General features: G+C 45.5%; 2 protein-coding genes across 6 annotated transcripts in view; both read right to left on the bottom strand.

Moving 5' to 3' along the window:
* Positions 1-30: 30 nt before the first annotated feature.
* Positions 31-7,043, bottom strand: lpar2a (lysophosphatidic acid receptor 2a). Its single transcript, XM_079746122.1, has 4 exons — positions 6,843-7,043; positions 5,493-6,251; positions 4,739-5,007; positions 31-4,005 (listed from the first exon to the last, which is right to left on the bottom strand). The coding sequence occupies exons 2-4, from the start codon at positions 6,247-6,249 to the stop codon at positions 3,904-3,906; spliced, it is 1,128 nt and encodes a 375-aa protein (XP_079602248.1). The 5' UTR covers positions 6,250-6,251; positions 6,843-7,043; the 3' UTR covers positions 31-3,903.
* Positions 7,044-9,754: 2,711 nt separating this feature from the next.
* Positions 9,755-13,116, bottom strand: part of brd4 (bromodomain containing 4) — a 31,068-nt gene continuing 27,706 nt past the window's right edge. For all 5 annotated transcript variants that reach the window (XM_079747219.1, XM_079747215.1, XM_079747217.1 and 2 more), the window contains exons 17-18: positions 12,821-13,116; positions 9,755-10,483 (exon numbers count right to left, since the gene is read on the bottom strand). The exon at positions 12,821-13,116 is cut by the window's right edge and continues 5 nt beyond it. In XM_079747219.1, the coding sequence (XP_079603345.1) occupies positions 10,415-10,483; positions 12,821-13,116 (365 nt within the window). In that variant the 3' untranslated portion in view covers positions 9,755-10,414. The remainder of the gene's footprint in view (positions 10,484-12,820) is intronic.

Raw genomic sequence — 13,116 nt, 5'->3', positions numbered from 1 at the left:
CCCCACCTTTTGCACCCCCCACCCCCCCCCACCCTGCCTCCGCCCCCTTCCTGACACACACACACACACACACACACACACACACACACACACACACACACACACACACACACACACACACACACACACACACACACACACACACACACACACACACCTTGTTTCATTGCCACAGGACTGCCCAGCACTGGGGGGGGGGGGGGTTTATTTGCCTTCCGATACCGGGACTGTAGATTCAGAAATGCGGAAGTCCCCCCCGACGGCTTCTGAAGAAAAGCGAAAAAAACGGGAGGGCGGAAACCGACCAAACCGAAACAAATCCTCCCCTTTAAGACCATCTCCCAAAAAAAAAAGCTTTTCAAGGACCGATTTGTTTATTTTTTCCTTCTCCTGTTCTTTTTCTTCTTTGGAAAAACCACTGAGCGAGCCGCGGCCGTGAACACGATGTCTGTACACGACCTGTGCATGATGCACGTGTTTAAACCTCGCACAGTATCCAGACAGCCTGTTGCTCCTGACCCACCCCCCTCCTCCCCTTCCTAAGACGGACGGGATGGGTTCCGGGGGGGGGGGGGGAGGACTCACCCACGCGTTAGGACCGCAGAACGCCCGGTTACGGCGTTTGAACGGCCGTGTCGACGTGGATCACTAACGGGAGCTCTAGCTCTCCGCCGCTTGTACCAAAGTGTTGCCCCCAGCGTAGCGCCCCTCCACCTCGGCTCCGCCCACGCCACGCCGACGGCCCACCACCACTTCCGCCTCCTCTCGTCACTCCTTACCCCCCCCAAGCTCCGACCTGCGCCCCCCCCCCCCCCCCGGGAATCCTCTGCGGCAGCCAGAGAGGAGACACGAGATGTGTCAAAGCACAATATTCGGCACCTTTTTTTTTTTTTTGTCCCGAGGATTGGGTGCTTCCGCCGTCCCTCGAGCTGGGGGGTACTTTACCCACACCGGGGGGTTCAGAGGTCGGAGCTGATCCGCTGTTCAGCTTTTGTATTTGGGTTGGGTTGGGTGGTGAGGGGGCCACCCCCTTTGTGTGTTGTGGGCCTTCCTAGATGGGACGCTCCCATGCGCTCTGTCAAAACGGTTTATTTGATTGTAGTCTATTTTCTAATGCTTTTTTTCTTTGTCGTTATTTTCTTCCCACAACCACAAAAAACTCAACCCGGCAGCGACCAAATAAAACTAGGTCTGGCTTCTCCAGGGAGCGCGGCAAGAGGTTGGACACAGTGGGGGTGGAGGGGAAAGTAACATTTTTGTCGGGACAAATGTAACATGAATTTAGAAATGTGACCGTCTTCCATGCATGTAGGATTTTTTTTTTAAATTTTTTTTGTGTGTGTTTTATCGTTTTCATTTAATCTTCAAGTTTGTAGCTTCACTTTTTATTAACAAAAAGAAAAAAAAGAAAGGGTTTAATGTTATCAGACAGACCAAAAAAGGAGTGTGCCGTTCCTTGGACACTCCTCAGTGAGACCGGCTTTGGCCTTGCTGTAATTCTAAACCATTCACACGACCGGGGGTACTTGGGTAAGCAGCCCATAACGGGGGGAACTCCTACTCACTTGAAAAACCATGTGCGTTCACTGGCCCAAGGCAACACACCACTTCCTATCGTACCAAAACCAAAAAAACAAAAAAAAACAGCCTCCACAATAGACGATGCTATGATGAAACTCTTGCTCGCGTCGGTGGGCAGACACCTTTTATTTCCTTTTTGATTTGAGGAGAGGAGGGATTTATTTTTCTTTCAAACTGTCTCTGTTGCCTCCACAGTAGGGCTCAGTCTTACCATCTATGCGGCATCGTATCACACCCGTGAATTTGATTGTATCCTGTACAGTCCATCACCTGTTTTTTGATTCGGAATGTTCTGTTTGTCTTATGACTACGAGAATAACGTACCCATGTTTATGTCTATTTTTCTTTATTTTTACTGATCTTTGGTTTTTGATTTGGCCGATTGGCAAGGGCTTTCTCTCCTCGGTCACCAAAACAGGCAGCACTGGGTGTACAATAACTCTCGGCAGGTGTGAAAGACGCACCGGACAAATGCAAGTGTTTGTTTGTTTATAGGTATAGGTTTTCTTTTGCGGGGGAAGGTTGGAATTCACATCCTGTGAACGTTTGTCTTTTTCTTTTTGTACAACCGATAAGCGAAGAGCCAAGGATTTCGACAGTAAGATAAGGCCTTATGGATACCGAAATGTACAAATACACACGACTTGTGGCGAAGTGTTACAGAAAATAAACTTGAGCTCCGAAGCCTCGAGAGTAATAATCTGATTTAAAAGTACCCGTTTACTGTTACTATGTACATTTCATATGACTTTATCTTACGACTAATGTTACCACAACACCAAAACTAGCGTATACCCCTTTTTTCTACCAGTTGTAATGGATGTCACTGTACAGTTTGTGGAATGTTTTTTCCTTTTTTTTTTTTATAAACCTTTGGGATGTTTTGATTGGGTGATGCCTGTGGTGGTTTGGCCTTTATTGTGATGCAGGGGCCACAATTACGCTGGTATTTCTATCTTTTTTTTTTTTTTAAGTATCATAATTTGAGTCTTTGTTACATACCTGGATGCTGTCGTAGGGTTTTACAGGTATAAAGGTAATCTGGTGCTGTGGAAAAACTAGAGTGCCACAGGTGTTGGGTGTGTCGCACTTGATTGAATATGACACTAATTGGTTTATCCTAGAGAAACCTTTTGTTACTACAGTTTACAAGTTCCTTAAGTTTACTTGCCATGTTGTGGTTCTGACAAAACACCATAGTGAGCGTTGAAAGGTACATTATATACATGTCACGGTTTGGACCACAGTAGGCAATAGTTTATTTACAATGTTCAGGCCGAGATCTTTCGGAGCCTAGCAGTTTAGGCTAATGGACTGGGCCTCATAAGCATAGCCACCACCCTGCTAACCAGCAAGCAAATCCAAAGGAGTCTGACCGAACACCTAACCCGAAGCTGGGATGGGAGACTAAATCTGGTTCCGCTTGAGCGACAATACTTCCACAGCACCAGAGAAGTTCTTTAACCCGTTTTGGCGGACTTTGTTTTTAATTAGTATATTTTCTATCTCTCCCGCTTACTCACTTCCCCTTGTATTTAGCCCTCTCTACCTCTTGTCTTTCCATTTCTCTTGTATATAATCCCCAGTTTTCAGACCTGCGAGTCTGTATGAACTCCTTTTATACCTCAACTTTAGAATTGTTCTAGAAAGAGTGAAACAAAAGGAATATGATAAAAATTGTAGTGTTCTTATTAGAAAACTAATAAAACAATTTAGTGTGGTTTTCAGTCGTTGTCCTTTTGAGTGTTTCCATTGAATTATTGCAAATGTGTTCATAATCAAAAAGGTTATCATGAAATGAATCCCGGTTAGCACCAATGGCTATATTAAAAGGAGAATAAATCATCTAACCCCCTTCAGGAGTGGTCATATCAGGTTTTCCTCTGAATCTCCGGGCTCTTTCAGCAATGAAAAAAAAAGTTTTACCTGCTTGGAGTGGCTGTTAATGCTGAGTATGGTGAGGGATAGGACTTGGCTCTTTAATTCTCCTTTGGATGTTAAGCACAACATAAGTGTTTAATATTAATTGGGAAATAAAGTGATGTCTGAATTGGTATTTCGACATCGCATGATGGCCCGAGACCCATTAAACAAAACAAACGTGCTAAAAACAATTAAAGTAAGATTAGATACATATCCATTACCCTCATATGCATTTTTAATAAGTTACTCATTATAAAATAACATTCATGGTAGACGCCGTTCAACAGTACGAGTCGTGTCCAAAAGACTCATTACCCAGCGTGGTTCAATATAAAAGTTGAACCACAAGGTTTAAAAGTAATAGGTCTCTCAAAAGTGTTGAATCAATGGTCAGTCCGTTTACTGTGGGATCTGTAGTTCGGGCTTCTCCAGAAGCTGGCTGTGATCCTCCGCTTTAGAAGGCTGCAAGACCCGGTCGTCCAACTTTTCGACTGACACGACCTCGAGAAGAAGAAAAAAAAAAAAACACTCAAAATCAACATCACCGCGGACTAGAGCAAAATCGGGAAGAGTTGCCAATGAAATACACAGGACACACCGTTTAATCTAATTGCACCATTTTTTCTTGCAATTAGAGCTTTGTCCTCTCATGACTCCCATCTACGTGTGCTGCCCTGTTAGTTACTGTTGAGTAAGCCTGGAATTGGAAGCATTTCATTATCTCCCGCTGATTGTTGAGAATAGTCCTGCTCATCCCACGCATGGTTCAGGGCTGGAGGCCTGATTTAAAAATTCCAGGGAATCTATGCAAACATTTACCATGATCCCTCTGTCTGCTTTAATAGCCCAATGATAGAATTCGGGAGGATTGTATTCCGAGAACTAGATTAAAAGGAAGGAAGGAAGGAATCGAGGAGGGGGAGGAATGCACCGGTGCCAGGCAAGTCAGAACACGACAGTTCCCGGTCTCAGGATCATTAAGAAACCCGACGGTGGACGTAATGAGTAGCCCATGGACTCGCCCACAAAGTTAGGGAGAGGAGTAACGTTTATAGTTTGCTTTAATGATTTCGGAGGAAAATAAAAGAGACAATTTCCTGAACGTTCCCCTGTTCAAAAGGTGAAATAATAACGGAACCGTTCAAGCAAACTTAGACTAAAGGAAAGCAAGCATTTATTTTCAGGTTGCGAATTCAAAACGTATGGAGGATTATATCATACTAGTCGAGGCTACCTCTAGCTGCGGTGCGCCGTACTGGACAGCAGGGGGAGCCACCGGCTTCGCGGCGCAGGCGCGGCAGTCCCGTCGGCCGCAAAGAATCCACTTGAACGTGCCGCGCATCTCCTTGTCGCGAAGGGAGTAGATGATGGGATTGACCAGAGAGTTGCACTCCGCAATAACTAGGCAGTACTTTTCATAGGCGTGGGCATGGCTGTCCTTTCCCAGCAGCCCTTCCAGCAGTAGGGTCAATAGCCCCGGGGTCCAGCAGATTACAAAGGCCACTAAAAGAGACAGACACACATGCAAGCATTTATGTCAATGGACACAGCCAGCAATAATATGAGTCCAGGACATTTGAGGATTCAATTAGATGGGAGGCTTGTAATAATATGAAGTTATAATAATTGGAAGTTATTCGAATACAGTTCAATTCAATTCTCAAAAGCCATGTCTGCATGTGTTACACACACACACACACACACACACACACGGTAAAACAGGTAATGTTCAACCAAGCAGGAAATGTAGGCCGTCGGTCTGTGTACGGCGCTTAGACCACACGCACAGACGTGTTTGCATCAACATGTTGTGACTTTAAAGCTGGAGAAAAAAATAAGAGGAAGCCGAATGTGGTGTGGTGGTGGTGGTGGTGGTGCCCACACACACACACACACACACACACACACACACACCCCAATCATCACTACCCATCCCACACATCACTACCCATCTCCCCCTCCAAATAGAAACCACTCCCTCTCCTCACCCAGGACCATGGCGATGGTCTTCATCAGATTCACCACCATGCGCTGGCCCTGCGCCGCGTCGGCCGTGTGGCGCGAGACGCCGCGGCTCTGGCGCCGCACGTACACGAAGATGCGCCCGTACACCGCCGCCATGACCCCGAAGGCCAGCAGGTTGAACGCCGCCCAGAACACCAGGAAGCGGCGGCTGTATAGCGGCGCGATGGTGGAGCAGCTGGCCAGGTCGCACTCGCAGTTCCACATGGAGGGCACCAGGCCCATGGCGCCAGCCGCCGCCCAGATGCACACGATGAGCAGCACAACGCGCCGCTTGCTCATGCGGCTGTGCAGCTGCATGGCCACCACCGTCTGGTGCCGCTCCACCGCAACCGCCAGCAGGTTGGCCACCGAGGCCGTGAGGCTGATGTCCACCAGCGCGCTGCGCAGGAACCACTGCTTCTTGCTGAGCAGCGCGGTCCAAGGGCCCGTGTTGAGCATGAGGTTGGCGTAGGCCACACCCGCAAACAGGTCGGCCGCTGCCATGTTTGCCAGCAGGTAGTAGATGGGGAAGTGGAAGCGGCGGTTGATGAATATGGCCACCATAACCATGAGGTTGGAGAGGACCACGACCAGGCACACGCTGAGGCCCAGGCCGATCACCAGGTGGTCGCGCTGCGTCCAATACTCGCTGATCCGCTTGTCCACCAGCTTGTAGAAGAAGGCCACGTCGTGGCTGTAGTCGCAGGCGTTCCAGGCGCCGCTCTTTTCGGTGACCTGCATGACTAACACACCAACAATGTAAAACACTTTTTTTTTTTTAAGGGGGAATTTTATATTTCTGTCTGCCAGCATTCCTGTAGGCTAAGGAATAACAATAAGAGATAAAAACCCTCCTGTATGATTGTGTATGTATGATCGTATTGTGTTAATACAATCATACATTTGAGGCCTTCAATTCAGCTTAATTTCTGGTTGTATTAGTCATAGTAGGTAAACACTTGCAAATACAGAGAGCACTTGCAGATCCGCCTGTTTCTCAGGCTAGGTAAACACAGGTCATCGGTGGTGTGTTGCAAGAGAACAGGTCAGCACTGAACTGAGAGCACTAGTGACAACAGCACCACTAGCCATATATGAATAATTCGTTCTGCTGCATCTAGTTTTTGTAATCACATGATATTTATCATATTTTAGAGATGCCTCGAGGCAATTATGGTCAGTATAAATAAAACGTAATTAGTAACGTTATACTTACAGCAGTAACAAGCGCCATTCGAACCCAGCTCAGAATTGCAATTCAATTTACAATCAAGTAGGCCAACATTAAATGCCAGTAAGCATGTCAATTATGTTAAAGCAAACGTTTTACTTACCTCGGAGTAGGCTAGTTCATCCTCAAAATAACCTCAGGTTGATGCCTTTTTTTTGGAATTAATTTACACAACCTAAATACACAAGTATAATCCATTCAAATTCTGAAAGTGAAAGCCGGACAAGTAGATGTTGTATTCAAATGTAGGCGTATTTGGGCTACATGTTCCACTTGGTTCAGACTGTGGCGCCTCTCCTCTGAATCAGCCTCATTCAACTCAGCTGGCCTTGGACGATATGTAAACTACTTCAAGGAAGGGGCGGAGTTAAGGTCGCCCCGTCCAGCAGGTCGAGTAGGAGACGGACGTGATTGGGTGTATTCGGATCACGGGCGGTCTTCAGGATCAGATCACACCCTGCTTACTGCATGGTTGGAGTTTGTTTGTGTTGCATTCATGTGGGTAAAGAACTGTAAGAACTGGGGTAAAGAACTAAAATATTTGGTTATGTATCCGTTTAGCTGATTGCTAAATGTAGGGTAATAGGATAGTAGGGTAACTAAATGTGGTACACAATTTGACGATGACTAACTAGATTTTTTAAATAATTCGGGTCCTCTTAGTAGACAACAGTCTCTTAAGATTGTAAAGTGAATGTTTTAACGCAACATAGGCTGGATTTTCTGCTTATAATAGCCGCATTTTAGTTAAGACAGTGAGCGACCCTGGGGTTTGATTGCAGAACGGTATGACCGCTTCTCCGATTGTGTCAGATAGGCTGATCTGCAGGCTGGTTTTCGAATGCAGTAGATGAAGAGGCAGATTCAACAAAAACGAGCTGGTTTAGCTGTTAGAAACTTCCTTAAGTACTCTTTGACAAATCATTGACAAAAGCGAGTTTTAAAAAAACGACATTAAAGCGAAACATTTATTTCATTTTTTTATTTTCTAAAAAAGAGATGAGTTTATTCAAGGATCGTAAGAGATTGAATCAGAGACCTCGATAGACCACTCACAAAATACCAAACGAAAAAATAATAATAAAATCGAGGATAATGTCTCAAAACAGCCCCCCAGAAAAACAGAACAAATGTGACACAAATTAAAATACCTGAATAACACCGGGCTGCAGGCCTGCACATTCTCTGTAGAACTCATGGCACATGTCGTTCAACAACGTCAAACTCAATGGAAACGAAAATAAAACCATTTCAAAGGAATGAAAAAAAAGTTACCTGTTTTATATATAAAAAAAAGTCTAATAATAAAAATTATATAATGCATATATATGGTGGACTTCAAAGAAATAAAAAAAAGGTGACTTTAGCAGAGAAACAAGTTCTCCTGAAGCATCGTTTACTCTCCTTACCAATAGTTCCCTCATCTACAACAGTAAACATGGCTCCCTGCATCACAGCCTAAAATAATAATATACATACAACCACACAGGCATTCAATTATACACATTCACACATACAGACCTATACTTACAGTCGACGCTAATGTGGCAACTTGGAAACATCTACTGTAAAATTTTGCAATTGAAGAAAATGAGAAAAAGAGTTGCCAGGTTTGTACACTCACTCGTAGAAGTCCCGCTAAAACTAGATTTTAAAACCTGAATATTGATAATGGGTAAAATATGTAAAAGGCTGACTTTAACTTTTTTTAATGAATTAATACACTCAAAAATTGTTCCTCCTGATCAAATATTATGCAACCAAGTCCCTTCTCGCGTCTTCTTAGAACTTATGGGTAATAGAAGCCAACTAGAATCGCAATACAATACAGGCACTGGAGAAAAAACACCAGGAGACGAATTTAGAGAACGAGTCATTCAGATTAACAACCAACCCTTAATCCTACCGACGTCTCAGATAAAAGTATTAGAACGCACATCCACTATTATCCAACAAGTACAATTATACAAATCAAATAACTTTTTTTTTGACGTTTTCTGCATAACTTTTGCAATTGTTTACCGTGCTTTTTGTACTTGCAACAGAGTGCCTTTAAGTGAAGTAGAAGACATCTTGTAAAAAAAACAAAAACAAAAAATAAAATCACTGGGAGAGTTCTCGTCAACCACCGCCGCCACCGTTTCAACAGTTGTGAGTTGCTGTTGCCTATAAATTAAAGTCGTTCAGTGTCTATTATGGGAATTTGCACAAAGACTAAACGCTCTGCGTCCAGAATGCTTAGCGTGGACCAGAGCACCGGTAAATCATGGCTAGTAAAAAGGGACATGGGCAACAACTTGGCCCCCTCCCCCCGCCCAAACAACCTGGTTCAGTGGACGACAAATGTTTGTTGGTCGGTTGCGATGGTGGCGAAACTGTGCCCATTCTTACCGTTGCTATGGGTGATGGAGTTAAAAGTGGGAAAGTCGCTTCTTGCTGAAGAAGTTGAAGAACAGCCGCACTTAACCCCTCCTCCGTCACTCGCCGTAGTTCCAAATGTACAATTAAACAAGGCATTAGGAAATAAAAAAAGTGAATCTTTCTTTGATAAATACTTGCTATTATAATGAGAATGCAGTTTTTTTGCTAGCTACCTACACATCTCAGGAAAAGGGCTTTATAATAAAAGGTAATAGGAAGGGGGGGGGTGTCGTTTGGCATAGACGCAGGTGGAGGAGTGTGTTGGTGAGGAGGATTAAAGGGAGCAGGGGGGAGAAATAGAGCGGACGGGAGGGGGGGCTGGGGGTAAAAATAACCGGTTAAATCGTAGCGTAAGAAAATACTTCTTTACAGTAGAGAGTACATGAAGAAAAGATTCATGGCCGTATAACTGCTGTTATTGTGGGGTCTTTGTTTGTGTGTTCGGGCCCCGGAACATAGGCTCTTGTATAGGAAAAAGAGGTGTGTGTGTAAGGCAAACTGTACCTTCTCGGCTTGAGAAAATATACATGATTTACAGTATGGAAGTTGCCCGCCTGCCCACCCCCCCACCTACCTACCCACCCATCCCGTGCCGAGTCACCGTCATTGCATGTGTGTCACCTACGACGAACCAAACACAAATAAAAACACACACACGCACAGAACAAAAAAGGAAAGAAAAAAAAAAAGTGTCTTTCTCCGCCACACCAGGCATGTGGCAGTTGAACAGAATGCCGCGGCACAGTCTGTCAGCACATTATCAGAGCATTTTCAGAGCGTCGTTTTTTTTTGTGTCTCCCCCCCCCTCCAAAGCCCTTCTCTCCTTTTGGACCGTCAGCCTGGTCCACCTGCGAGAGAAGACAAACCGTATGGGGATCCCTCCCCCCCTCCGAAGGGGCGCGGGCCAGGAAGTCCTCGAGGAAATGACATCAGCAACAATGGCGTTTATCCCGCGCCACCCTCCTACTGTCTTTTGTCACGAGCAGCAGCACACATCTGTCCACTCAGCTGTTGAAACTCGAAAAGTCTGTCTCAGCGGCCGAGGGCCCCCCGCCCCCCGCGTCCCATCTGTCCCTTTGTTGATGTTGTTGTTGTTGATGTTGTAACCCCCCCCTCCACCGACGAACCGCTTTCTCCGACCCGCCGCCACAGGAAGTCTCTGTCCCCCTCGTACTAGTTCCATTTTTTTGTAGTTGTTATTTTATTATTTTTTTCCTTTTTTGCAGTTAGGTTTCAATTGCTTTCTTTCATTCCTCAAAACAGATTCTCCTCAAAGATAGCCATTAGGTCACTTTGGAAATTCATGTCAATGGTGGCCGCCATCTGAAGAGAAAAAGAGAAGACAGAAATGTGTGAACACAGCGGAAAAGAAGTACATTCGTTAACAGAGTTGGCGTTTCGGGCGATCTTGAAAGTATCAACAGTATCCCCCTCTCTCTTCAGGCCTCCCTCCAAAGCCACTTGACTAGCTCACTAGCCTTAGCAATAAGGCTGCATAGCCTGGTGGAATGACTCTGGTCAGCATAGTGAAAGCACAGGCAGAGTGTGTGCGTTTAGCCGGCTAGGTAGGTCCACCGCAGTGGCTGGCGATAGGATGAGATAAACGCCTTCATGATCTGCCAAGACCTGCTTTAACCGGAAGATTGTTAGTATGATGTCACAGTGTGCGTGTTACACAACAGTGCGTCTATCAGTCAATGGCTCTATGGCTCGTACACGCATCCAAAAGGTGTTAGCTCGGCCAAATCTTAGTGTTGTACTTCCCGGACACCTAGACACATAGTATATTGCAACATCGCAAGTATGTAGATGAAGTGGGATAAGCTTCTTGGAAATAAAAGCACGATGTTCACATCTGATCATGACAAAGAATTGCACTGATAAAGAGGACGTGGGCGTGTTTAGTACAAATTTTTAATAAAAGCCAATGCTGGTGTTCTATCGAAAAAAAAAAAACAGGCACAATTACATTGAGCAGAACAGCTAGAATGCCCTACCAAGTACCAACCGAGAGTATCATTTTCACCAGCACAAGTGGGTTGCGTAATCCCTGCCTTTGACTTGTGTTTTTGTGGTGTACGGTCATGTCCTTACAGCGCACAAATACCACAATAACACAACTTTAATTGGAGATTGAGAGGTGGACTCAGCCCTGGCTTTGGCCTCTATTTATGCCCTGCTTCAACACAATCCAGCGTTTCAGTTTTCAGTTCACACCACTAGACTTGGGCTGCGGATTTAGGACATACATTTGTAACAAGTAACAAGTAGTAAGGGGGGAGTCTATGCAAAGTCCAGGTGAACTCTATAGCCTATAGGTAAGCCTTATGCAGTGGATGTAGGCCTATAAGAATCTGCTGTAGGAACCCCTGCATGTTCCCTGTACAGGGATTCGCCGAGATATCTGTATCTTGGCATAACAAGATTCAGACGAGTTGTTTATGTCCAAATTCATCATTGTGTGTCCAGAAGGGGAGTTTGCTTGGTAAGCATTTGCTTCCCGTTAGCCACTTCCATTGATTTGCAGAGTTACCGCAGCCTAGCTCCCGTTCATGACGAGTGGAATACACCTTTAATCACCGTCCAAAGATTTCCAATGTGATCCGAAGAGTTGCTTCATCCTTAACGGGTGCCAGTAACACCACAAGATCGTAGCCGGTAATTCTGCACTATTTTGCCACTGTGATTCGCCGCTGAAAGGTAGCCCTCCGTGCCGACGACCCAGCCAGAGGCAGCTGATAATAGAATTGCGCATCACAGGAAGCCTTATAAACACAGCGCTGAAAATATAGCCTAATTATCTATGCGTTTGTTGACAAACACCAATCTTTTTGTGTTGTGGGCGACTTTTTGGATCACCATGGACATTTATTTAATAATCAACTTTGTATTCCCCATCACATGAACAAGAGCAAGGCAAATGTAACTCTGCAAGTCAATAAAATGGGCTCACTGAAAGCAACTCCCTTTCTGGTCACACACTGAGGAATTTGGAATTTGATCTGGGTTACACAGGCAAACACAATTTACTGGAATCAAAGTGTTTCCCACTTTAAAAGCTGTGTGGCCATGAGCAACAATAGTGTAAATAGCATCATGAATGTGTGCATGTGCTCACGCCTGCCATACCGCTTAAGAACCAGCAGGTGTCAAATGAAAACACCACCATGATGAGGCATTACAATGTGATGTCCTCATCTGAACTCTGTGGCTCACAGAAATGACACCAAGCAATACCCCTGGGATCACATACTACTAAAATTAACCAAGCACCCATTTCTACCCATTTCCTCTAGCAAAAATTGAAGGCATCCTATTTAAAAAAATAAATCATACACTAAAAATGCTGTTAGTTGGTTCGGTGGAAGCCAATAAGAAATAGCCTTCTTTCGCTCTTTAAAGCTCATCTCAAGACCTTCTTGTTTCAAGAACACTCCTCTTCCACCACTGCATAGACCCTCTGTCTATATTATTTATTTGTATTTGTATTGTTTAACTTTTTGTTGTTCTATCCTGCTCCACGTGTGCTCATGAATCTGTGAAGCGACCCTGAGTGGGAGAAAGTTGCAATATAAAATAAACAAATTATTATTATTATTATTGTAATAGCCGTCAGAAACATAAGGTTCCACCGGAGAAAACAGGCGGAAAAGTGCTCACGGCTTCTCTCCTCCGGCGCTCCTGCTCCCTCCGGCGCGCCAGCTCCCTCTGTTGGTCCATGGGGTTGTGTGCAGCGGGCTGGGGGGGCGTGGGCGGCTGCAGGACGGCCTGCTGGACGGGGGCCGGCTGGGGCTCAGGCTGCTGCTGCGGCGGCGGCAACTGCTGCGGAGGGGGCTGCATGTTCTGCTGCTCCTGCCGCCTGCGGGGCTCCTCGTGGACCCTGCGGGGCTCCTCGTGGACCCTGCGGGGCTCCTCGTGGACCCTGCGGGGGGCCTCGATCACTTCCTCCTCGTCTC

The sequence above is a fragment of the Pollachius pollachius genome (assembly GCF_949987615.1).
Source record: "Pollachius pollachius genome assembly, chromosome: 11".
Lineage (NCBI taxonomy): Eukaryota > Metazoa > Chordata > Actinopteri > Gadiformes > Gadidae > Pollachius > Pollachius pollachius.
The sequence above is the reverse complement of the archived record's forward strand: the minus strand, read 5'-3'. Positions and strand labels throughout refer to the sequence as shown.